Source organism: Chiloscyllium plagiosum, unplaced genomic scaffold (assembly GCF_037043375.1).
Source record: "Chiloscyllium plagiosum isolate Xiang-an unplaced genomic scaffold, Cpla_swu_hap1 HiC_scaffold_3, whole genome shotgun sequence".
NCBI classification, from domain to species: Eukaryota; Metazoa; Chordata; class Chondrichthyes; order Orectolobiformes; family Hemiscylliidae; genus Chiloscyllium; species Chiloscyllium plagiosum.
In genome coordinates, this window is record NW_028270141.1 from 68,704,548 (window position 1) to 68,731,144 (window position 26,597).

The 26,597-nt window shown below is 39.7% G+C and overlaps 1 protein-coding gene across 1 annotated transcript in view; it reads left to right on the forward strand.

The window, feature by feature from the left end:
- Positions 1-26,597, forward strand: part of LOC122539844 (adhesion G protein-coupled receptor F2-like) — a 99,013-nt gene that overhangs the window by 10,748 nt on the left and 61,668 nt on the right. The window contains exons 3-5 of the mRNA XM_087976632.1: positions 3,177-3,338; positions 21,347-21,619; positions 24,945-25,051. Coding sequence (XP_087832758.1) covers positions 3,177-3,338; positions 21,347-21,619; positions 24,945-25,051 — 542 coding nt within the window. The remainder of the gene's footprint in view (positions 1-3,176; positions 3,339-21,346; positions 21,620-24,944; positions 25,052-26,597) is intronic.

Consider the following 26,597-nt stretch of genomic DNA (forward strand, 5'->3'; position numbering starts at 1 on the left):
ATGTAGAATAAAATTTGCATGTAAACTAATAAGAAACATAAAAAATGAGCTATAGGAGCTTTTATAGGTAAGTAAAATGCTAAGCTTTGCAAAGACATGCAGGTTCATTACACATTGGGACAGGAGAAGTTACAATAGGAAATCTTGGGTTGTTGTAGTGTGAGAAGTTGTAAAGTTTGTATGTTAGTGGATGTTACTTACTTCTGTGAAGAGTTTTCTTTAAAGGAAGTAGGAGATCAGAGAATCCTTCCAGAACAGTGATTTAAATTCAATATTTCAGAGGAGAACGGGTAACTGCAAACCCTTGTGGTGTAAATGGAATATTTATATTATTGTTTTTTATGACAGTTTGGAGTAGGCAGGCAAAGCCTTTAGCTTTGTTTTCACTTCAGAAAATCAAGGATCAACAATTATCTTAAAAAAACTAGTTCAGTAGCAAGTTTTTCATTTTAATTCATGTGTTCTTTGTTCAGAATACATCAATGTTGAGTTTAGAAGCCATTTTAGTTTATCTCCTAGGAATAATTTGGGGGTCAATTATTTCCACAAGAGTTTAGTTTGTAAAACTTCCAAACTTGGAGAGTTTTGTTTGAAACCTGCAGATTATTAGAACTCAGAGTTACAGCTGTCAGTTTTTAAACTTCTATCTCAGTAACCAATAGCTTGGGAAACAAGTTAGAACTTTTGTTTAGCCATATGTTTTGAGATTGTTCTAACTATCATATATATTTTGAAAGTTTGTTTTGTTTTGCTCTTGTAGAAATGAAGAACAGTAATTACTGTTAGTAAAAAAGAGTAGAATTGGACAAGTTAATGTGACTGAAACATAAATCCCTGGGACTCAATCATCTGCATCCTAGAGTGTTGAGATGGATGGCTATGATGGCAATACAGATATTGCTAATCATTTTTCAAATATCAATAGATTCTGGAAAGGTGCCTGCAGAATGGGAGATCACAGGTTAAACCTACTATTTAAGGAAGGATGAAGGGAGGGAGAAATTGTGGACCTACAAACATGTTATCTTGCCATTTCTAAGGAAAATCTTGGAATCTATTATTAAAAATGTGATAACTGGACATTTAGAAAATAATAACATGGATTAAGAAGGGGAAATAGTGTTTCACAGCCTATTGGGTTTTTTGAGAACATTGCTATTAGAGTAGGTAAGGGGGATCCATTAGGTGTGGTGTATTTGGATTTCAGAAGGCTTTGAATATAGTCCCACATTAGGGATTAGTAAATAAAATTGGAGTAAAAGTGATAGAAATTATATACAGGCATTGATTGAGGATTGGTTTACTGAAATTAAGTAGAGACTAGGAATAAATTGTTCATCCTCAGGTCGGCAGGCTGTGACTAGTGAGATATTGCAAGAACAATTGATTGGACCCGAGCAATTCACAATTTACATCAGTGATTTGTATGTGGTGATCAAATGTAATATTTCCAAGTTGTGGAAGATAGAAAACTATGTGTCAACATATGTTCTGAGGAGGAAGCAATGGGGTTTCAAGGAAATTTGGACAGGTGGAGTGAGTGGACAAGAACACGTCAGACGAAATATAATGTGGACAAGTGTGAAGTTATTTACTTTATTAGGAGTAAAGAGGCTAATTTAGCACAAACGTATCTCTGCGAGCACAGAGAGTGGGTGAACTTTGACTAATGAAGGCTTAGCATGGCACAAACATGTCTTAATCTACAAGGAGTGGGTGAACCCTGGCTGACAGGTTAGGCAAATAGCCAAACAACCAGTATGCAAACTTTGATTGAGAAAAAATATTGCACCAACTGTATTCTACAAATTTGGATGCAATCTATTGTTTAATTGACGGATCATGCACAAATTGTATGCTTCACACTAAGATAATATAAAATATGCTGCCACCATTTTACTGGGAGTCAAAGGAGAGACATCACTCGACCTTTTGGCTCCCCTGCGTGTGCTTGGACATTGGAAACCAATAAAAGAAACCTTGCGCTTCTTAACTAGGTCATTTCTCCCACCAGAAAACAGCTGGAACCGAGGTGTAGGGCATTTCTTAAATGGTGGGAGATCATAACGTATAATTCCGGGGATGACAGGACTATCCTTTGAGGAGAGATTAAGAAGACTGGATCTCTTTTATAGAGTTTAGAAGAATGAGAGTTGATCACTTAGAAATGCACAAATGTTTTGACAGAGTACTTGCAGAAGTTATGTTTTCCTTGGTTGAGGAGTTTAGCACAAGGGGACTTAAGCTAAGGATAAAGGTGGATGATTTTATGACTTAGGTGAGGTGGGATTTCTTCACTCAGAAAGTAGTGGACTTTGTAATTCTCTATTAAGTGGATTGTCAAAGTTCAGCCATTACATGCATACAGAATAGTGCTCAGTAGATTTCCAGATACTAATGACTTCAAGCAATATGGTGCTAGCAGGGGAGAATGGTACCTAATGTCTGGAATATTAAAGGCTCGAGGGGCTGAATGTGCTGCTCCTGTCTGTCGGTTATCATTGCCACAGTAGCCACCAACCATCTAAATTCTTTATTTCATTTAAAATTTCTCAGGCTGTGGAACAGTCATTCATATCCAGAAGAAACTGAAATGTTCGAGATCACAATTAAACTCAGCAGCATTTGTAAGGAGAGGAACAATGTTAATGATTTGAGTCCATTTGACTCTTCTTTGGATCTTAATTTATAATGCTGAATTTGAAGTTAAAAGTGACACAGTCATTAAAGTGGAACTTTATGAAATGTCTTTTCAAAGTCCAGTGTCATTATGCTGCAGAATTTATATAATCGACCAAGGGTGTCTAGTCTTGAAAGAATTTGAGGTGATTCAATAGGCAGTTGCTTTTATATGTGAATCTATATCGAATGTTCACTATTAGGTTATTGCTGTCTAGATATATCTCATGTTTTTTCCAGGTAAACAATTTCATTAGTTAACATAAAATTGGTGCATGAGCAGTCAGTCTATAGTTTCTTGCATTTGTTTTGTTCACTGTCTGAACATGAGCACCAGATCAGGCTGTATCCAATTTTCTTGGATGTTACAAATTTTATTGAAGCTGATACTTCCGGGAGGTTAAATTATTCACCAGATTTGATATTTTTCCTTTAAAATATTCTGTTCATTGTTTGACATTGAGCCAACTGTTTATTTTGTTTGTTAAATGCTATAGTCAACCAACAACGTAAATATGAACTGGACATTGCATTACCGATATCAGAAAATAATTTGTCTAATAATGACCTGACGTTAATGCTGGAAGGTTTTATGAATCCCATTACATTGTCTCCTGATGGAAGTACATTTAATATCACTGACATCACCCTGACAACAGGTGAGTGTGACTGCAATATATAATAAAAACCTTAAAAAATAAAGAGCATTGTAGAAATGGTATGTTTTGTGATGAAGGCAGATAAAATATTTTTGTTATTTATAAACTTAGGTTATAAAATAGAGGAAAGTTGATTTTAGATTTCAGACCTGCCTGTGAAGGTCTTGCTTTTAATTAGTATTTTGCAGACGTGAGTTTTACAAAACAGTCCGGATAAGGCAGGAGGAGGTAGATAATTGTTGAGAACAAGACTCCAAAAACAGAGGACTGAGGAAATTTCATTGAGGTTGACATCCTACAAAGATGTCGAAAACTTGAGTTCAAAGAGGCATTAGCACAAGTTTCCAACTTGATAAAAGATATCAGGGAGAGACATCAGGGGAGGGAAAAAGTAATGACTCATACAAAGAAATTTATCAAAAAGTACATTGATTACAGCCATGCAAGCTGAGCAAGAACCTTCAGCATGGAGGTAAGTATGAATTTGTTAAATCCAAAAGACACTGGAGCAGACGGCCATTCATCCGATTGAGTCAGCTCTGCCAGTCAATGAGATCATGGCTAAAGTGATAATCCTCAAGTCCATTTTCATGGCATTGCCATCTCACCCTTGATTCCCAGTCTGATTAAAAATCTCTCTATCTCAGCCTTACTTAATATATGTAAATATATACAAAATATAGTTAATCACCCAGACATCTGTGACAAATATTTCTACAGATCCAGTACTCTCTAACAAAAGAAATTTCTCTTCCCCATTGCATTAAATGGGTGATTCCTTATTCCAAGTTTACACCCGCTGGTCCTTAAGTCTCCTACAAGGGGAGACAATCTTTCCACACCTACCTGAAAGTCATGTAAGAAACATATATATTTCAATATGTTTTGCCTCGCATTCTGCTAAATTCCAATTAGTATAGACCCTCTCAACCTCAGACCCTCCATACCCGGGTTCAGCCTAGGTGAAACTTTTCTGGACGGCGAATGTATCTTTCCTTGAAAAACATGATCAAAATTGTTTACTGTGTTCCAGATCTGACTTGTGCCTTGTCTAATTTTGGCTAGACCTCCCTAGTTTTAAACTTTTTGATTTTAATATGTTATACCTGATGGATTTGTACACTAGTTTTTGTGATTTATGTACGAGGGCACCCAAATCCATCTGTGATGTGGCTTTCTGCAGTCTTGCTCCATTTAAATAATATCCCACTCATCTGTTCTTCTTACCAATCACCTCATATTTTCAATCTGACAAGTTTTTGCCCACTCTTAATCTGTCTATATCCCTATGCAGACTCTTTTTGTATCATTTTCAACACTTGCTTTTTCACATTTGTGTGTCATTCACAAACTTGGTTATAGGTACATTAACCCTTCTCACCCAAGTCATTTATGTATATTGCATATATTTGTATCTCCATCACTGATCCCTGTGGCATTCCACTAGTTACAGGTTGCCATTCTGAAAATATCCCACTTCTCCTAAATCTCATTCTTCTTTTTGCTAGCTGATCCTCTGTCCATGCTAATATACAACCCTTAATATCAGGGACTCTTATTTAATAGTCTAATGTGTGATAATCTGTCAAACTCTGAAAATCCACATATATTATATCCTCTATTTTACTTTTATCTATCCTGTTTGTTACTTCCTCAAAAAAAACTAATAATATTATCAAGCATGATTCCTCCTTCCTGAAACTATTCTGCAACTCTTCAATCATATTATGTATTTCCAAATGCTTTGCTGTTACATCAGAAGCTGAAAGGTATTCCCCCACCTCCCATAACCATATTGGTCAACAAGACTCAAATTTCTTTATTTTAGTATATGTAATGAGGACTATCCACATCACAAGATAATGAACAGTTTTACTCGTTAATTACACAGGGTTATGGTTATACTATTTTCAGCTTTCCAAGGCTGATACACTTATCCAATTAAATGTTTTTACACAACCTTGTTATACTATCCTATCACAATTTGTTGCACTTCCATCATAACATCATTACATATTCCATGAAAAGTTATTGACTATATTCTTGCGTTATCACTTAGTCTTTATGCCAACTCTGACAGTCATATCTTACTGGTCTTAATCAGTTCTCGCAGCTTATGTTTCTGAACTTCATTGTGCTTTTCCCTTTCATTTCCCCTTTTGGTCATTGGCAAAGCCCAATAATGCCATTCGTTTACGTTGAGAACTCCTCTCGCTTCTTCAGATTGATCATTGTCTGAATTGAACAGGAATCCTACTGTCCTTCTAGGTAAGTGGAAGTTTCCTTGGAAAGTGAAATAACTGCACAGGGCCAGAATCCCATCACCAAGTCACCTTTTATTTGCTTGTGCACATTACACTGCCTGTGGCTAGCCAGTTCAGAGTCAGTCATGTGAACTGAGGAGATCTAATATCCTGGTTATAGTGGTCATCCAGGGCTTTCCTGAGTGGTCCAGGTTAACAACCTTAATAAATGACATCGTAGTCAACAAGGTCAACCTGGTTGCAATCACTACCGAAAAAAGTTCAACAATCTGGGTGAAGAAACTTGCATACACCACACTCATCAAATTACCAATCATGATTGCATTTCACTTGACATAAAGCACCAGTGAATCAGGAGGAGGAAGTGAGGACTGCAGGTGCTGGAGATTAGAGTCCAGAGCGTGGTGCTGGAAAAGCACAGCAGGTCAGGCAACATCCAAGGAGCAGGGAAATCGACATTTCGGGAGTAAGCACAAGTTGGAATTGCTTTCAAGAGGGCAGCATATCATTCAAGAGTATAGTCCCGGTCCATCCACATCCTGGTTTGATGAACCTAACTGGTTTCCAGATTTAGTATTAGTTACGTTCATTGGTCATATTACTTTTACCAGCTTGAGTCTGATGATTGATGGGAGTCACCCTGTCCGGTACCCAAACATTTGGCTTCTTGATTCACTTTCTAGTTCCTCCTAATGATAGTTAGCCATATTACCATGGGTTTTTCTGTGCCCCCAGCTTTCCCAATTAATCACTCTCCCCCGGTCGCTCCCTGAAGCCAGGTTGTGTTGATCCCATGAGTAGGTCTTTCACTGCCACTACATGTTTTTCTCCTTCATTGTCCATTATATCCCTGGTAACCTTAGCTGCATGGCTATTTCCTAACTTTATTGTCCTATATGCCTTGGTTTTAATTGCTGACAGCTCCTGTGGTTGCTGGACAGCCTCCAACAAAACTTTGATGAATATTTCATGTTGAATGGTATGGCCACTAGATGTCATGCATTCCTTTTGGCTCCATGGCCCACTGCAATTGTGCACTACTCCAGGTGTGCACCAAATGTCAGTATAATTATTCACTCTATCACCTTCTATTTTTTTTAAAGCCTCAATTAGCTTTGTGCATTCTGCTACTTGAGCTATATTTTGCCCTGATGTGGCTTTTGTTCTTCCTTTATTCTCTAATATTGCCCATCACAGTTCAAGAACTTCCCTTCATTATTATCTGTGATCCGTCTACATATTTAGTCAGATCCAGTACCACAAAGGCTTCCTCCTTGATTCTGTCCTTCTATATTCATAAAATCTGAAGCGTTACTGCCATTACTTCTGACTACAGAAATTCAGCCATTTGGGGAAGCAAGCATGTCTTCCATTGTGTTCAAATGTTTTGCTAACTTGTGATGACTTGACACTTTTCACAGATTGCCTGCCAGCCAAGGGAAGGGTAGATTTAATCTTACATTATATTAGCATATTCATATCATAGAATGGTGACTCAGACATTCTCACATGTGTGGTTTAATTAAGATTGGAAGAGCTGATGCAAAAGATGTGGTTACAGAATTCAATCATTTTTGATGTCATAAATGTTATTTACAACGTGGGTGAGTCATTAACAAAAATCTTTTTTGTAATCTTCAACTTTCTCATCCCATGTCTCAACATTATTCAAGATAATTTTCTTTAACCTTTGAGTGTGGTGATCTTCTTAAATCGTCTGCATTTCTCTTTTTTTAAAATTTCTGCACTTCCATGATTTGTATAAAACTGGTCCATAATCTCTAAATAATGTGGGGGTCAACTTTATGCTCCTTAATTCAGTTTGGTATTCTTCAGTTCCTCACCTGCAGATCACTTCACTACATAACATTAAAATAACATCATACGCATACCTTAAAATTCTCCGCTGTGCTTTCATTGTTTGCATCTTGTAGATACTACTTAATAACTTACTCCCCAAACCCGTAATTATTCAAAAGCTTTTTTTTCTCCTTTTACTTTAACTTTGCTCTGTCAATGTGTTTAGCTCAATTCTAAATGTTTTAAGGTCAGTTTTTCCACAGACTTTACAGGCCACATTAACCATTTCAGGCTGTGCTATTTGTCAAGTAGTTACATATAATTACAGCCCAGTGCTTCTAGACACACAAACATCCTTCTAGCACTGCCCTGTCTCTCTGACCACTAGCCCAATTGTAGCTTCAACTTGCCAAGCTATCCTAGATCCCATGTGCTTTTACCTTCTTTATCAGTGACCCATGTACTTTTACCTTGCCTAAGGCTTTGCTAAAATTCATCCAAACTATAGCATCACACAACCCTGGTCTCAACACCTGATCAGCTCCTTGAAAAATTCAATTTAATTTGTTAGACATGACCTCTCTCTAACAAAGCCATCTGACTATCACTGATTGAACCTTGCCTCTCCAAACACTTCTCCAATCGTATCCCTGTCTCCTTGTCCAAAGTAAAGATACAATGAAATACTCATTTAAAACCCTACCGATGTCCTGCAGCTCCTTGCACAAGGGGGCACTCTTGATCCCTAATGGGCCCTCCTGTCTTCCTGGTTATCCTCTTTCTCTTGATGTACTTATGGAACACCTTAGGATCCTCCCTAATTTTACCTGTCAGTGCTTTTTACATTCCACTGATATCATTACTTCATTCCGTATTTCATAAGAGGTACTGATTACTGACCTTGCAACTTTTTAGCCATATTTGTGCAATCCAGACAAGTGATAGCGTATTGGTCTTAATAAGGTCCAGCAGCTTGTCTGAGAACTATTTCGAAACTTTCTTCGACATTTTCCCTTTCACAGCCTTTATAAAAGACTTTAGCATTTTCTCCATAACAGATATTAAGATAATATATAGTTACCTGCTTTTTAAAATCTCTTTCCCTTTCCAAATAAAGATGTTACATTGGCAGTTTTCCAATTTTCTGGGACTTTTCCAGAAATCTAACCATTCCTGGAAAATTACTACCAGGGTATCCACTATCTCTGTTACTACTCCTTTTAATAACCGAGGGTGTATTCCATCAGGTCCTGGGGACTTATTCATCTTCAGACCAATTATTTTCCCTACCACATTTTCTCAAGCTTTAGGTATTGCATTTATTTCCTCTCTTCCTTTTGCCCTGAGATTATTTAATATTTTTTGGAATGCTATGTGTGTTTTCCTTCAAAGACTCATTCAATTCCTCCTCCATTATTATTTCGCCAGCCTCATTCTGTAATGCGCCGACCTTTGAGATGGTCTATCTCTTCCTTTTCATATATTTGAAGAACATAGGGCATAGAACATTATAGCACAATACAAGCCCTTTGGCCCTTGATGTTGTACCAATCTGTGGAAACAATCTGAAGCCTATCTATCGTACACTATTCCATTTTCATCCATATGTTTATCCAATGACCATTTAAATGCCCTTAAATTTGGTGAGTTTATTACGGTTGCAGGCATGCGTTCCATGCCCCTACTGCTCTCTGACATCTGTCCTATATCTATCACCCTTCAATTTAAAGCTTTGTCTCCTTGTGGTAGACATCACCATCTGAGGAAAAGGGCTCTCACTATCCACCCGAACTAACCCTCTGATTATCTTGTATGTCTCAATTAAATCACTTCTCAACCTTCTTCTCCCTAACAAAAACAGCCTCAAGTCCCTCGGTCTTTCCTCATATGACCTTCCCTCCATACCAGGCAACATCCTAATAAATCTAATCTGCACCCTTTCCAATGCTTCCACATCGTTCCTATAATGTGGTGACCAGAACTGTATGCAATACTCCAAGTGCAGCCGCACCAGAGTATTGTACAGCTGCAGCATGACCTCATGGCTCTGAAACTCAATCCCTCAACCAATGAAAGCTAACACACCATATGCCTTCTTAACAATCCTATCAACCTGGGTGGCAACTTTCAGCGATCAAATGTACATCTGCTCATCTACACTATGAAGAATCTTACCCCAAGTTAAAAATCAACCACCTGATGAAGGAGCAGTGCTGCAAAAGTTAGTGCTTCCAATTAAACCTGTTGGACTATAACCTGGTGTTGTGTGATTTTTAACTTTGTACACCCTAGTCCAACACCAGCATCTCCAAATCAAGAATCTTACCCTTAGCCCAGTACTCTTTATTCCTTTTGCTCCTTCCAAAGTGAATCTTTCTGCATTAAACTCCATTTGCCACCTCTCAGCCCAGCTCCGCAGCTTATCTATGTCCCTCTGTAACCTGCAACATCCTTCAGCACAATCCACAACTTTACTGACTTTAGTGTCATCTGCAAATTTACTAACCCATCCTTCTATGCCCTCATCTAGTTCATTTATAAAAATGACAAACAGCAGTAGATGCAAAACAGATCCTTGTGGTATACCACTAGTAACTGAACTCCAGGATGAACATTTCCCATCAACCATTACCCTCTGTCGTCTTTCAGCTAGCCAATTTCTGATCCAAACTACTAAATCACCTTCAATCCCAAAACCGCCATATTTTATGCAATAGCCTACCATGGGAACCTTACTGATACCCACATCCACTGCTTTACCCTCATCTACCTGTCTGGTCACCATCTCAATGAACTCAATCAGGTTTCTGAGGCATGACCTACCCTTCACAAAACTGTATTGACTATCCCGAATCAACTTATTCCTCTTTAAATGATTATAAATCCTATCTCGTATAATCTTTTCCAACATTTTATCCACAACTGAAGTAAGACTAACTGGTCTATAATTACCAGGGTTGTCTCTACTCCCCTTGAACAAGGGGACAACATTTGCTATCCTCCAGTCTTCTGGCACTATTCCTGTAGACAATGATGACATAAAGATCAAAGCCAAAGGCTTTGTAATCTCCTCTCTGGCTTCCCAGAGAATCCTAGGATAAATCCCATCTGGCCCAGGGGATTTATCTACTTTCACACTGTCCAGAATTGCTAACAGCTCCTCCTTGTGAACCTCAATCCTGTTCAGTCTAGTAGCCTGTATCTCAGTATTCTCCTCGACAACATTGTCTTTTTCCAGTGTGAATACTGACGAAAATTATTCATTTAGCACTTCTCTTATTTCCTCAGACTCCACACACAACTTCCCACAACTATCCTTGATTGACCTTAATCTTACTCTAGTCATTCTTTTATTCCTGACATACTTATAGAAAGCTGTAGGCTTTTACTTGATCATATCTGCCAATGACTTCTCATGTCCCCTCCTAGCTCTTCTTAGCTTTCTCTTTAGGTGTTTCCTAGCTAACTTGTAACTCTTCAAAGCCCTAACTGAACTTTCTTGACTCATCCAAACAAAGGCCTTCTTCTTCCTCTTTACAAGCAATTCAACTTCCTTAGTAAACCGCAGTTCCCACACTTGACCACTTCCTCCCTGCCTGACAAGTACATACTTATCAAGGATACATAGTAGTTGTACTTTGAATAAGCTCCCCATTTCAATTGTGCCCATCCCCTGCTGTTTCTTTCCCCATCCTATGCATCCTAAATCTTGCTTAATCGCATCATAATTGTCTTTCCCAGCAATAACTCTTGTGTTATATATCTATCCCTTTCCATTGCTAAAGTAAACATAACTAGATTGTGGTCACTATCACCAAAATGCTCACCTACCTCCAAAGCTAACACCTGGCTCAGGTTCATTCCCCAGTACCAAATCCAATGTGGCCTCGCTCCTTTTTGGCCTGTCTACATACTGTGTCAGGAAACCATCCTGCACACATTGGACAAAAACTGACCCATCTAAAGTACTTGAACTATAATATTTTCTGTCAATATTTGGAAAGTTAAACTCGCTCTATCCAGAATTATCTTTGCCACCCTTGCCTCTGGACCTAATCGAAGGCCTATAGAAACTTGCAACAGGGAGAACTTTTCTTTCCTGTTCCTAACCTCAGCCCATACTACCTCAGTAGACAAGTTCTCTGCCACCGTAATACTGTCCTTGACTAACAATGCCACACCTCCCCCTGTTTTAATCTCTTCTCTGTTCTTACTGAAACATCTAAATACCTGACCCTGCAACAACCATTCTACTCCCTGCTTTGTCCATATCTCCGAAATGGCCACAACATTGAAGTTGCAGGTACCAACCCATGCTGCAAGTTCACTCACCTTATTCTGGATGCATCTGGTGTTGAAGTAGACACACTTCAAACCACCTTCTGGCTTGCCGGTGACCTCTTGTGACCTTGAAACCTCATTTCTGACCTAACTACTCTCAATCTCTTGGACACTGAAGCTACTATTTAGGTTCCCATCCCCCTGCTAAATTAGTTTAAACCCTCCGGAAAAGCATGAGCAAATATCCCCCCCAGGATATTGTAACCCTCTGGTTCAGGTGTAGACTTTCCAGTTTGTAGAGGTCTCACCTACCCCAGAATGAGCCCCAATTATCCAGGTATCCAAAACTCTCCCTCCTGCAACATCCCTGCAGCCATGAGTTCAACTCCTCTCTTCCTTATTCCTTGCCTCGCTAGCACCCATCTGCCTCTTTCTTGCATGTGAGGTGTGACTACCTCCCTGTAACTCCTCTAATATGTTGCCTCCCGAATGATCCGAAGTTAATTTAACTCCAGCTCCAGTTCCCTAATGTGGTTTTCGAGGAGCTAGATTTAGTTGCACTTACTGCAGATGAAGTCAGCAGGGACACTAGTGATGACCCTTACCCCCCACATTCTGTAGGAGGAACATTCAACCATCCTAACCACCATCCCCACTATTCTAAGTTCCCAAAGAGACTGTAGAAAAATAAAGAGTAAAGAAAATCTAGATACCTTATCAATCCGGCGTACAGAACCTTGCTTTTTGGCGGAGCACGAGGATGGGTGGGGGACACTAGCCGAGTAGAGTTTTAGGTAATGCAACCACCCAAAGATATTACTTCACTTACTCAGCAGTCCGTGTCCGCTCCTGCTTAGCGTGTGCTCCGCCTATTCAGGAGATAAGTTTTTAACTCAGTGACTCACTCAAGAAAGTCTTGCTTTTGCGAGTTTACCCTCAACATTTATTTCTTCCTTTTTTTTGGTCATCTTTTGTTGTTCTTTACAACTTTCTCAATCCTCTGGCTTATAACCAATCATATATTGTTTTTCTTTCAATTTGACGCTAACCTTAACTTCCCAAGTTAACCATGGCTGGCTTATCCCCTTCCTAACATCCTTATTTCTCTGTGGGATATATTCTTTTTCTGTGAGCCGTTGACTATATTTTTAAATGTTTGCCATTATTCCTCAACTGTCTTTACTGCTGAAATCCTTTACCAGTTCACTCCAACTAGTTCTTCCCTCACCTTTGTAATTACTCTTATTTAGCAGTTGTTTCTGTTCTAACTTTTGCCTTCTCAAACTGAATACTAAATTCTAACATGTTTTGATCACTGTTTCTGAGGGGATCTTTTACTCTGACATCAATTAGTAAACTTGCCTCAATACACATCAATGGATCCAAAATATCCCAAACCTAATAGGATCCATGAACATATTGTTCATGGAAACTACCCAAATACATTATGAATTCTTCTTTGTAGTTGCCTTAGCCAATCTGATTCTCCCAATCTACCTAAAAACAGTGTTAGGCCATTCAGCACTTCATGCCTGTTCTGCCATTCAGTGAGATCATGGCTATTGTGTAACCCAGTTCCATATACTTGCTTTTGATCTGCATCCCTTAATACCTTCGCTTAACCAAATTTTATCTGTCTCAGATTTAAAATTAACAACTGATCAATTGTCAACTGTCATTTGTGGGACAGAGGCCCAAACGTCTACCACCCCTTTTGCGTAGAAATACCTCCTGAGTGGTCTGGGTCTAACCTTTAAGACCATGTCCCCGAGTTCTAGAATTTCAAACCAATAAAATATCTTTATCTATCCTGTCTTTTCGTGTCAACATCCTAAGACTTAATCAGACCATCCCTCAACCTTTTAAATTCTAGAGAAAAAAGTCCTGATTTGTATAATCTGTCTTCATACTTACCTCCTAAAGTCCAGTGATCATTCTTGCAAACCCTTGTTGTGCTCTCTCCAAGGCCAGTATATCCTTCCTAATGTATGATGCCCAGATCTGCTCACAGTTCACCAAGTGGGGTATAACCACGGTTTTGTATAACTGCAGCATAATTTCTGCACTCTTGTACTTCAGTCGTCTAGATAGAAAGGTCAGCATTCCATTGATTATTTTCTGATCCTGTTCATGGCATTTTAAAGATCTATACACTTGTAACTCAAGACTCCTTAGGTACCTAATTTCACACCATCTAGAAAGTATCCCGATTTATCCTTTCCTGGTCCAAAAGGGATAACACTGAAATCCATCTGTCACACTTTTATCCATTTATTTAGTCTCTCAATATCCCTCTGTAATTTTATGCTATCATCTAGACTGTCTACAATGTCTCTTAACTTTGTGTCATCAGCAGATTTGGATATATGGCTTTCTATGCCTTTATCCATGTTATTGATAAATAATATGAATAACTGAGACACCAACATAGATCCTTATTGGACACAAATGGTCACATCCTGCCAATTTGAATACCTACTCCTTCTTTTCCCTACTTTCTGTCATCTTCCACTCAAACCAATTTTCAACTCATGTCAGTAATTTCTCTTCAATTCCTTTTATGTGGTGCTTTATCAAATTGCTTCTGAAAATCCATATGCAGAGGAATCTCGATTATCTGAACGACATGGGCGGGGTGTATTTTGCTCGGATAATCGAATGTTCGGATAATCGAATGCCGGATAACATAGCTTAACCAAGCATCGGGACCTTGCGATCTTGTTCGGATAATCTGAAATTCGAATAATCGAATGTCGAATAATCGAGGTTTCTCTGTAAACAATATAAACAACACTCTAAGGTCCACAACATTCATTACCTCTTCAAAATTCAATTAGGTTTGTCAGGTATCACCCAGCTGTCATGAATCCATGCTGGCTCTCCCTGATTATCTGAAAATGTTCAAGATGTTCAGTTACCCCATCCTTGATTGTAAACTCCAACAATTTCCACACCACAGATGCCAGGCTAACTGGTTTGTAATTTACTAGTTTTCCTCTTTCATCCTTCTGAAAAAGTGAGGTGCAATTTTCCAATCCAGAGAGATGACTCCTGTATCTAGGGAACTCTGAAAGAGGGCATTGATAATATGTTCCCCTATTTCCTTTTAACTCTTTGATCAAAATCATGAGGTCCTGGGGATTCATCCCTCTTCAGTTCCACTATTTTCCTCATTGTCAATGCTTTACTTATGTTAATTTAAGTCCCCAATCCACGATTACTTTCCTCAGGATTTCTGGCAGGCTATCCTCCTTTCCTACTGTAAATACTGAGGCAAAGTAATTATTCAACATGTCTGCCATTTCTTCATAGTCATTGACAATATTCCCAGTTCAGATTTTTAGTGGGCCAACATTACTCCTGACCGCCTGCTTTCCCTTTACATAACTATAATATTTCTGCTCATTGATTCTGATGCCCCTGACAAGTTTTTTTTCTTAATCCTTTCTCACAACTCTAATAAGCTACTTTGTGGCCCTTTCCTGGTGTTTGTACTTTTCCCAAACAGCAGGATCTATATTTCATTAGCTGTTAGAACATAGAACATAGAAAAACATAGAAAAACATAGAGGGAGAGTCCACCACTGCTACTGGCAGGGCATTCCATGAACTCACGACTCGCTGAGTAAAGAATCTACCCCTAACATCTGTCCTATACCTACCACCCCTTAATTTAAAGCTATGCCCCCATGTAATAGCTGACTCCATACGTGGAAAAAGGTTCTCATGGTCAACCCTATCTAAACCCCTAATCATCTTATACAACTCTATCAAGTCACCCCTAAACCTTCTTTTCTCCAATAAAAACAGCCCCAAGTGCCTCAGACTTTCCTCATACGATCTTCCTACCATACCAGGCAACATCCTGGTAAACCTCCTCTGCATCCGTTCCAGTGCCTCCACATCCTTCCTATAGTATGGCGACCAAAACTGCACACAATACTCCAGATGCGGCTGCACCAGAGTCTTATACAACTGCAACATGACCTCAGGGCTCCGGAACTCAATTCCTCTACCAATAAAAGCCAGTACGCCATATGCCTTCTTCACCGCACTATTTACCTGGCTGGCAACTTTCAGAGATCTGTGTACATGGACACCAAGATCCCTCTGCTCATCCACACTACCAAGTATCCGACCATTAGCCCAGTACCCCGTCTTTTTGTTACTCTTACCAAAGTGAATAACCTCACACTTACCTACATTGAACTCCATTTGCCACCTTTCTGCCCAGCTCTGCAACTTATCTATATCCCGCTGTAACCTGACACATCCTTCCTCACTGTCAACAACTCCACCGACTTTCGTATCATCCGCAAACTTGCTCACCCAACCTTCTAGCCCCTCCTCCAGGTCATTTATAAAAATGACAAACAGCAATGGTCCCAAAACAGATCCTTGCGGAACACCGCCAGTAACTGCACTCCACGATGAACCTTTACCATCAACTACTACCCTCTGTCTTCTTCCAGCCAGCCAATTCTTAATCCAAACCTCCAACTCACCCTCAATGCCATACCTCTGTATTTTTTGCAGTAGCCGACCATGGGGAACCTTATCAAACGCCTTACTAAAATCCATATACACCACATCTATCGCTTTACCCTCATCTACCTCCTTAGTCACCTTCTCAAAGAATTCAATAAGTTTGTGAGGCACGACCTGCCCTTCACAAAACCATGCTGACTATCCTTGATCACATTATTCCTATCCAGATGTTCATAAATCCTATCCCTTACAATTCTCTCTAAGACTTTGCCCACAACAGAAGTGAGACTCACCGGCCTATAGTTACGAGGGTTATCCATACTCCCCTTCTTGAACAAGGGAACCACATTTGCTATCCTCCAGTCTACTGGCACTATTCCTGTAGACAACGAGGACATAAAAATCAAGGCCAATGGCTCTGCAATCTCCTCCCTTGCTTCCCAGAGAATCTGAGGATAAATGCCATCAGGCCCAGGGGACTTATCTATTTTCACCCTTTCCAGAATTTCCAACACCTCTTCCCTACATACCTCAAAGCCATCCATTCTAATTAATTGTGACTCAATATTCACATCGGCAACAATGTCCTGTTCCAGAGTGAATACTGATGAAAAGTATTCATTCAGTGTCTCCCCAACCTCTTCAGCCTCCACATGCAACTTCCCACTACTATCCTTGACTGGACCTATTCCTACCCTAGTCATTCTTTTATTCCTGACATACCTATAGAAAGCCTTAGGGTTTTCCCTAATCCTACCAACTAAGGACCTTTCATGTCCCCTCCTTGCTGCTCTTAGCTCTCTCTTCAGGTCCTTCCTGGCTACCTTATAACTCTCAATCGCCCCAATTGAACCTTCACGCCTCATCTTTACATAGGCCGCCCTCTTCCATTTAACAATGGATTTCAATTCCTTATTAAACCACGGCTCCCTCACACGACCCTTTCCTCCCTGCCTGACAGGTACATACTTATCAAGGACACTCAATAGTTGCTCCTTGAACAAGCTCCACATATCAATTGTGCCCATGCCTTGAAGCTTACTTTTCCAAGCCACGCATCCCAGGTCATGCCTCACCGCATCATAATTTCCCTGCCCCCAGCTATAACTCTTGCCCTGCAGTGCACACTTATCCCTCTCCATCACTAGAGTAAAAGGCACCGAATTGTGGTCACTGTCCCCAAAGTGCTCACCTACTTCCAATTCTAACACCTGGCCTGGTTCGTTACCCAGAACCAAATCCAGTATGGCCTCACCTCTTGTTGGCCTGTCTACATATTGTGTCAGGAAACCCTCCTGTACACATTGGACAAACACTGATCCATCTAACGAACTCGAGCTATAGCTTTCCCAGTCAATATCTGGAAAGTTAAAGTCCCCCATAACAACCACCCTATGACTTTCACTCTTCTCCTGAATCATCCTCGCAATCCTTTCTTCTACGTCTCTAGGATTATTAGGAGGCCTGTAGAAAACTCCTAACAGGGTGACCTCACCTTTCCTATTCCTAACCTCAGCCCAAACTACCTCAGATGGCGAGTCTTCATCCATCGTCCTTTCCACCGCTGTAATACTATCTTTGACAAGCAATGCCACACCTCCCCCTCTTTTACCCCCACCTCTGACCCTACTAAAACATTTCAACCCTGGAACCTGATACAGCCAATCCTGTCCCTGTTCTACCCATGTCTCTGTAATAGCCACAACATTGAAATCCCAGGTACCAACCCACGCTGCAAGTTCACCTACCTGATTTCGTATACTTCTTGCATTGAAGTATACACACTTCAAGCCACTTTCCTGTTTACAGGCACCCTTCTTTGAGATTGATGCCATGTTCCTAACCTCCCTACACTCCAGGTCCTGCACCCTAAAGCTACAAACTCGGTTCCCATGCCCCTGCAGAGTTCGTTTAAACCAACCCCCCCAAGAGCACTAGCAAACCTCCCCCCAAGGATACTGGTGCTCCTCCAGGTTCTGGTGTAGACCATCCTGTTTATTGAGGTCCCACCTTCCCCAGAAAGAACCCCAGTTATCCAGATACCGGAATCCCTCCCTCCTGCACCATCACTGTAGCCACGCATTTAACTGTTCTCTCTCCCTGTTCCTCGTCTCTCTGTCACGTGGCATGGGTAACAAACCAGAGACAACAACTCTGTTTGTTCTAACTCTGAGCTTCCAACCTAGCTCCCTGAAAGCCTGCCTAACATCCTCAGCCCTCCTCCTACCTATGTCGTTGGTGCCAATGTGGACCACGACTTCGGGCTGCTCCCCCTCCCCCTTAAGGACCCGGAAAACACGATCAGAGACGTCACGTACCCTTGCACCTGGGAGGCAACATACCAAACGTGAGTCTCTCTCGCCCCCACAGGACCGCCTATCTGTGCCCTCTCCTGCGCGCAAAATAGGAAATAAAACTTACCCAGGTAAGATTGCGCTACAACAGCTTCCGGCTGCCCCTCAGGTCGTCGTCACTTCCTCCTGCTGCTCCCGCTCTTTCTGTGAAGAGAAAAAAAAATCACCGCTGCCCGCTACCGTTAAGTAATTTTAAAACAAACTGTCTCACCTTAGCTGGAATCTTCCGGGTTCCTTTACACTCTGCTGCTGCTCGCACTCAAAAAAAAACTGTGAAGTGGAGCTTTTCTCTCTCAGATGTGTAAACGAGTTTTGTGTTGTGTTATATGTTTCTTTAAACATACTCCATTCACAGATTTTCCCAATTCACTGTGGGCACTCTCTGTCTTATTTCATTAAATCTAAAACTCTAGGAGCTGATTTATGCTTTTTGCTTTCAAACACTATGCTGAACACGATTATCATTTGTTAAATTTTCACACCCAATTTGGTTACTAATTAAATATGACTCTTTACTAAAACCAAAGTTGCTTGTCCCCTTGTTGCATCCATGACGTACTACTGTAAGAAAGTATTCTGGACACCTCCAGAAATTCACAATCTTGATATCCTAAAGCCACATCTCAGTAATGGCTATGTGAAGATTAAAACCATGCATGATTACTAGTGCTTTTCTTTACATACCCTCACGATGATACAAAGCTGGGTGGGAGGGTGAGCGGCGATACTTCATTGTGATTTGGACAAGTTGAGTGAGAAAATGCCTGGCAGGTGCAGTGTAAAGTCATAGAGTCATAGAGATGTACAGCATGGAAACAAACCCTTTGGTCTGACTCATCCATACCTAAATTAATCTAGTCCCATTTGCCAGCACTTGACTCATATCCCGCGAAACCCTGCCTATTCATATACCCATCCAGATGTCTTTTAAATGTTGTAATTGTACCAGCCTCCATCACTTCCTCTGGCAGTTCGTTCCACACACACATACCACCCTCTGCATGAAAAGGTTGCACCTTAGGTCCCTTTTAAATCTTTCCCCTCTTGCCCTAAACCTATGCCCTCTAGTTCTAGACTCCCCCGCCCCAGGGAAAAAGACCTTGTCTTTTTATCCTATCCAGGCCCCTCATGATTTTATAAACTTCCATAAGGTCACCCCTCAGCCTCTGATGCTCCAGGGAAAATAGCCCCACCCTATTCACCCTCTCCCTATAGCTCAAACCCTCCAATACTGGCAAGATCCTTGGAAATCTTTTCTGAATCCTTTCAAGGTTTGCAACATCCTTCTGATAACAGGGATACCAGAATTGCATACAATATTCCAAAAGCGGCCTAACCGATGTCCTGTATCGTTGCAAGATGACCTCCCAACTCCTACACTCAATGCTCTGACCAATAAAGGAAAGCATACCAAACACCTTCTTCACTATCCTATCTACCTGCAACTCCACTTTCAAGGAATTCTGAACTACAACCTGCACTCCAAGGTTTTTTTGATCAGCAACACTCCCTAGGACCTCAATGTGGATAAATGTGAGGTTTTCCACTTTGAGAGCAAAAACACGAAGGCAGATTATCATGTGAATGGCTGTAAATTGAAAGATGTACAATAAGACCTGGATGGCCATTCCCTGATTGTTAAGAAGGCAAATGTTATATTGGCCTTCAAAGTGTAAATTTGTAGACAGTATTACCCATAGTAGGATCAGGGATGCTTTGCTGCAATTATACAGGATCTTGGTGAGGTGCCAGGAATATTGTGTGTAGGTTTGGTCTCCTTAGCTGAGAAAGGATATTCTTGCTATAGAGGGATTGCAGTGAAGACTTACTAGACTGATTCCTGGGATGATGAGACTACAGTACAAGGATAGGTTGAATTAGTTAGAACATGTTTCACTGAAGTTGAGAAGAATGAAGAGGATCTCATAAAAAGCTATAAAATTCTAACAGCAGTAGACAGGATAGATGCAGAAAGGATATTCCTGATGATAGGAGTCACAATCTAAGGAGAAAGTGAGGACTGTAGATACTGGAGAGTCAGACTGCCTGACTTGCTGTGCTTTTCCAGCGCCACACTTTCCAACTCAAAGTGTAACGATACAAGGCAAACCATAAAGGATTGAGATTAGAAAAAATGTCTTCATCCAGAGAGTGGTGAACCTTTGGAATTCACTACCACCGAAGGTGGCTGAGGCCAAAACATTTTATGACTTCAAGAACGAGTTGGAAATAGCACTTGTGCTGAAAAGATCCTTCCTATATTTAAGGAAGTCACATACTGCAGATTTAGATCCCAACTTAGCACTCCTTGTAACCATGGCTCTGTTAATGCTACAATATTATACCCAGTTAAATGAGTTTGTGTCATTAATTCATCTATTTTGTTTTAAATACTACCCTCAGTGACTAACCTGTGCAATAAACAAAAAAACTTTAGAGATTATTTTGCTACGTACCATTTTAGGATCTGACTTCTCCAGCCACACCATCAGCTATTATCATAACAAACTGTGACCTCTTTGCAGAATGGTAAATGCTTGAATTTAAGAGAGATCTATGAGTTTTTCAAAATGATTTATTTTCTGAATGAATATTCTTTAAACAAGATTTTTTTTACAAAAATTGATGATCGTTTCATGGTTGTCATTACTGAACTAGCTTTATAGTCTAGATATTTATAAATTGAATTTAAATTCTAACAGTTTCTGAATTATTAGTTCAATGACATTAACACTAACCATGTTCTTCCCTCCAAAACATACTACACAAACTAATCTCCCCCCATAGATCACTAGAAATTTTCAATTTTTTTTTTCACCAGTTTGTCAGAACGTGAACAATGAATTTCAGTGCATGTGCAAAGAGGGATTTACTTGGAACTCAGCATTCTGTAGTAAATACCAGCCTTGCAGTGGAAATTTCACATCGGGTCAGACCTGTGACTGCATCAGGAGTGAACCAACAGAAGGGACATTCTGTGAGCCCACTGCCATAATGACAACCACTACACCAAGCATTATGTCCACATCTACACCAAGAAGTACAATACCCACAACTGTGTCAGCAACAACAATGACCCCACAAGATAACCTAGGTATACTGAACAACATTTATTCCTTTCACTTACACAGTTCTGAGTAGGAGTCATACTGTATTCAAAATAGTAACTATTTTTCTCTCCACAGATGCTGCCAAGGCTGCTGCATTTCTCCAATATTTTCAGTTTATCATTTCAGATCTCCAGCAAGCAGTGGTATTTTGCAGTTATATAATATTATGCATGAATTGAATGCCTAATGGCTAAGCTTATTTCAAAGAAATAAACAGTGACAATGTTGAGCTGTGTAACAAACTTATATTAACTGTTTATTTGCAGAAAAAAAATTGAAAATTGATACTTAGGCCTAGATTTCTATGGAGGCATGGAGAACCAATAGCTCTGGGAACCTAGACCTAGAAGTCCTGCCCCCACTTCTGATAGATTCCAGGGAAAATGTGGCATACACGTGATGGAATATTCTCTACTGCTAGGACACGTGCAGTTCCAACAGCACACAATAAGTTCAATATCATTCAGAACAAAGCAAGTTGCTTGATAATTATCCTGTACACAACCTCCAATATACAATTTTAGCAATGTTTGCTATTTCTAAGATGCAGCACAACAGATCAGCTAAGCTGATTTGACAAGCATCTTCCAATCCATGACTTTTATCATCTGGAAGGACAAAGGCAGCAGATGCATTAGATTACAGTACTTGCAAGTCCCTGTCCATTGCACACACCATTCTGACTTGGTACTACATCACTGCGGCTTTCTTTTATGGGGTCAAAGTCCAAGGCCTCCCTTCCTAATAGCACTCTGGTTGTACCTAAGACCATAAGATATAGGAGCAGAAGAAGGCCATTCAGCCCATCTGCTCCACCATTCAATGAGATCATAGCTGAAATGATAACCTCTTAACCTGTCCCACAAGACAGTCCCTCCATACTCTGTATAACCTTCTCTGGGCTGTCTCCAATGCTAGTGTATTTTTCCTTAGATAAGGAGGCCAAAACTGTCCACCGTATTCTAGCTGTAATATGACGAGTACCTTGTATAGTTTTATTAAAACCTACCAACTTTTATGCACTATTCTCTTTGAAATATTTTATTTGCAACATTTTATTTGCTGAACTTGACTGCAGAAGGACTCCCAAATCGCTCTGTGCTGTAAAGTCACCATACTCTTACCAGACCATAGAGTTGCTCTCCCATTTGAGAAAGAGAGACAACTTATGGTGGTTTTAACTTGAGGGTTACCACACCTCAGACAAGGGGAGAGGTGGAGAAGGAGATATCTTCATGATACCTCAGCTGCTGTGGCAATTGAACACATGTTGTTGGTATTATTCTGCACTACAAACCAGCCATCCTGCCCACTGAGCTAACCACCACTCCATCCCAATTTGTTGTATTCTGCAGCCTTTTTCCATTTACTGTAAATGTTATTAGCTCCTCTGTTCTTCCTGCCAGACTGCATTATCTCACAGTTGCCGACAATATTCCCTCTGCTAAGTTTTTGTCCACTCAATTAACCCATCTGTATCCCTCTGCAGACTCTTTGTCGCATCTTCACCGTTTGCCTTCCCACCTCTTTTGAGTAATCCGCAATGTTTGCGATAGTAGTTATTTTCCTCATCCAAATCATTAATACTTACTGTAAATAATTGTGACCCCAGTGGCACACTATTAGTTACAGGTTGCCGTCTTGTAAATTTCCGTTATTATAACTGCCTGTCTCCTAATGGCCTATCCCACTTGGACTGCAATGGTTCAAGAAGGCAGTTCACCATCCTTAGAGCTATAAGGGTTGGGCATTAATGATGGACTACTGTGTGATGTCTGCATCCTGTGAAAGAACAAGATATATATATAGGGACCTGATAAGTGAAATGTAATTTGAAAAGTTCTGACCAGGCCAAATGCAACTTTCCATTTTCATTTCCATTGAATTTTGACTATATATTTCATTAACTAGGAGCAAGTCTTTTTATATCAGAATACCGAAGGTCAGTTTGCAGGAATGAAGTTAGAAACTGAATGTTGGCTAAGAATGCAGTCCTTCTAGATCAGAAACTAAAGAACATAATAGAAGGAGCAGGAAGGAACCATTGGGCATCTGGGGGCTGCTCTGCTATTCAATACCAATCCGATGACTGATCTTGAACTCCAATTCCACTTTCCTGCTGAGTCATCACATCCCTCTATTTCAGAAACATCTCTCTATTTCAGAATTAAATAAATTCATCAGTGAAACAGCCACAACCACAAAGTGGAGAATTCTAAATATTTGCAACTCTTTGCAGTGAAGATATCTGTCCTCATCTCAATTCCAACTATTGACATGCTACAATACTATTCCTGTATTCTAGTTCTCTTGCATTTAGATTGAACAACCTTGCTCATTATACTCAATCTGTCATTTTGCTCTGCACTCAATTTAATGAGTCAACATGCCTTTATAACCATTCTATGTTTTCCTCACACTTTATATTTCCATGTAACAACACTAAATTTAGACACGTAGATGTTTGTCTCTCTCTCTCTCTGTAGGTCATTGCTTCAGATTATAACTAGTTGAAACCCCAGTGCTGACCCTTGTGACACTCCACTTGTCACAGCCTATTAACTTGAGAATGATAAATTACTATGTGCATTTTAGTTCCTATAAGTTAACAAATCCTCTATCTATACTGCTATATCACCTTCTAGACCTTATCTGGTGTGTAAAACTTTTGGATAGCACTTTATCCAATGCCTTTTGAAATCCAGGCATACCATTATCTACAAGTTTCCCTTTGTCAATCAAATCAGTTAATCCTCAAAAACATATCAGAAAAATGTTGAACGATTGGGCTTTTGCAAAACTATCTTCATTTTTCTGAATATAATTTGAACTTCTAGGTACATTGTTAAGACTTTTTAAATAATAAATTTCATCACTTGACTGCAGTCAAGTCAATGCCAGTAGTTCACTGCTTTATCCCCTCCCTTCTTTCTTGAATAGCAGTGTTATATTTGCTAACTTTCGATTTGCAGTGACAGTTCCAGAATACAGGGGAGTTTGGAAAATCATGTCTAGTGCATGTTCCAGTGCTATAGATTTCTCTTTTATAACCCAACAATATAAGAAAGCAGGAAAAGTTAATGCACAGAAATTTCACCCGGCTCGTAACATATTGGTGTCTCAATGGTGGCTAACATGAGGGTCATAAAATAAGCCAAAAACTGAAATTCAACCCCAAGATTACATAATCCTGTTACAAGTGCACCCTACATTACAATGTGCTGAGAAGGAGGTAGATGTGTGTAGTCCTGACAAATTTTGTATTATTACTATTTGAAATAATAAAGTAAAAATGATTTTATTTTGCAGTACATCAGAATCATGCGATCAGAGATGGAGAATTGGCCTTTGTAGAAGAATTAAATAATCGGTCCTCGTCCTTGTTTAAAAATCACTCAAAACGATTTAAGGAGTTGGTATGTAACAATGAGTAAAGTTATAAACTCAAAGTGTTTTATTCGTTACTGTCTGCTTTTGGTAGGTAATCTTGCATTTCAGAAATGTCTGATTCTGTATATGAAAATCATTGTTTGAGATCTTAAAATTTTCAAATAGGAGTATGTAAGCCTGCCACTGTGCAGATCTGATGTTTTTAATTATTGTGAAAATTAGTTTAGCATCTAGCCTAAGAAACAAACGATTCATTGACTTGGTGCAAACCTTTTTCACAAAACATTTTGAGGGCATCAGTAGTTTCTCTAAATAATTGTGCTAATAATACGTTTCCATTTTAAAATGTTTCCTTATGGCTTCCATTTTAAGTGTTCAAATGAAAAGTCTTGCAGAAAGTGATGTTTCTGATGCAAAGCACCCTGAATACAGATTGAGATTTTAAAATGATAGCTGAAAATGTGTTGCTGGAAAAGCGCAGCAGGTCAGGCAACATCCAAGGAGCAGGAGAATCGATGTTTCGGGCATGAGCCGATATACAAGCAAAGCATGTTTTTAATATAGAAGTGAATCTGACTTGCTAACTGTGAAATATTTGTGTAAAGTGGTTTGCAGTCTTCTGCTGAAGAACAGAAACTGACATCTTGATCACTCAGGTACCCAGGCCCTGTTCTGCTTTGATGATGTCATTAATATGGTGGATAATTGAACCATGAGATCCAATCAAAACCCAGGGCTAGGTTTCTTTTTTACTGTTAGTAAATTACTCTTGCAATAGTTCCTTCTCAGGTTATGTTGCTTTAATTATTTGATGCGTGTCTTTATTAGCTGCCATAAGGGATTATGCCATAAAGTGGTTATGTTACTGAACAAGTAATTCAGAGGCTGGACCAATAATCAGGTGACACAAATCCAAAGTGGGAAATTCAAATTTCATCAATTCAAGAAATCTGGAATAAAAAGCTGGTATCAATAATGGCGATTTTGAAATTATTAGACCCAAAACATGTTTACTCGTGTCCTTTAGTGAAGAAAATCACTGCCCTTATATCAACCAACCCACCTCCACAGCAAAGTTTTTGACTTTTGACTGTCCTGTAATTCAGTTTCGCAAATTATTAATCTCTCTCTCCCACTGTGACCCTGATCCCTTTTATCTGTCTCTTTTTCTATCTCTCTGAGACCCGAGTTCATTATGTTAGTCTCTCTCTCTTTCTCGCTCTCTCTCTGCTCAACAAGAACATCTCAAGGAAAATTAAAGACAAATAATAAACATTGGCCGGTTTAAAAAACAAAAAAAAAAATGTTGCTTTGAGGGGTCTTGTGGTACAGTGGTAGTGCTCCTATTTTCAGGCTAGAATGCCCAGGTTCAAGTCCTACCTTCTCCAGAGGTGTGTCACAATATATCTGATGTGGCGAGGAGAAAAACAATTGGCTTCTGAAAATAAATAAAGTAATGTTGGCCTTAAGCATTTTTGTGCCTGCAACTGGGTTGGAGGATAAGAGTTTGGGCCCCATCTGCTATGGATGTAAGTCTTTACATTTCTCAATCTTTTTGATATATACAAGGCA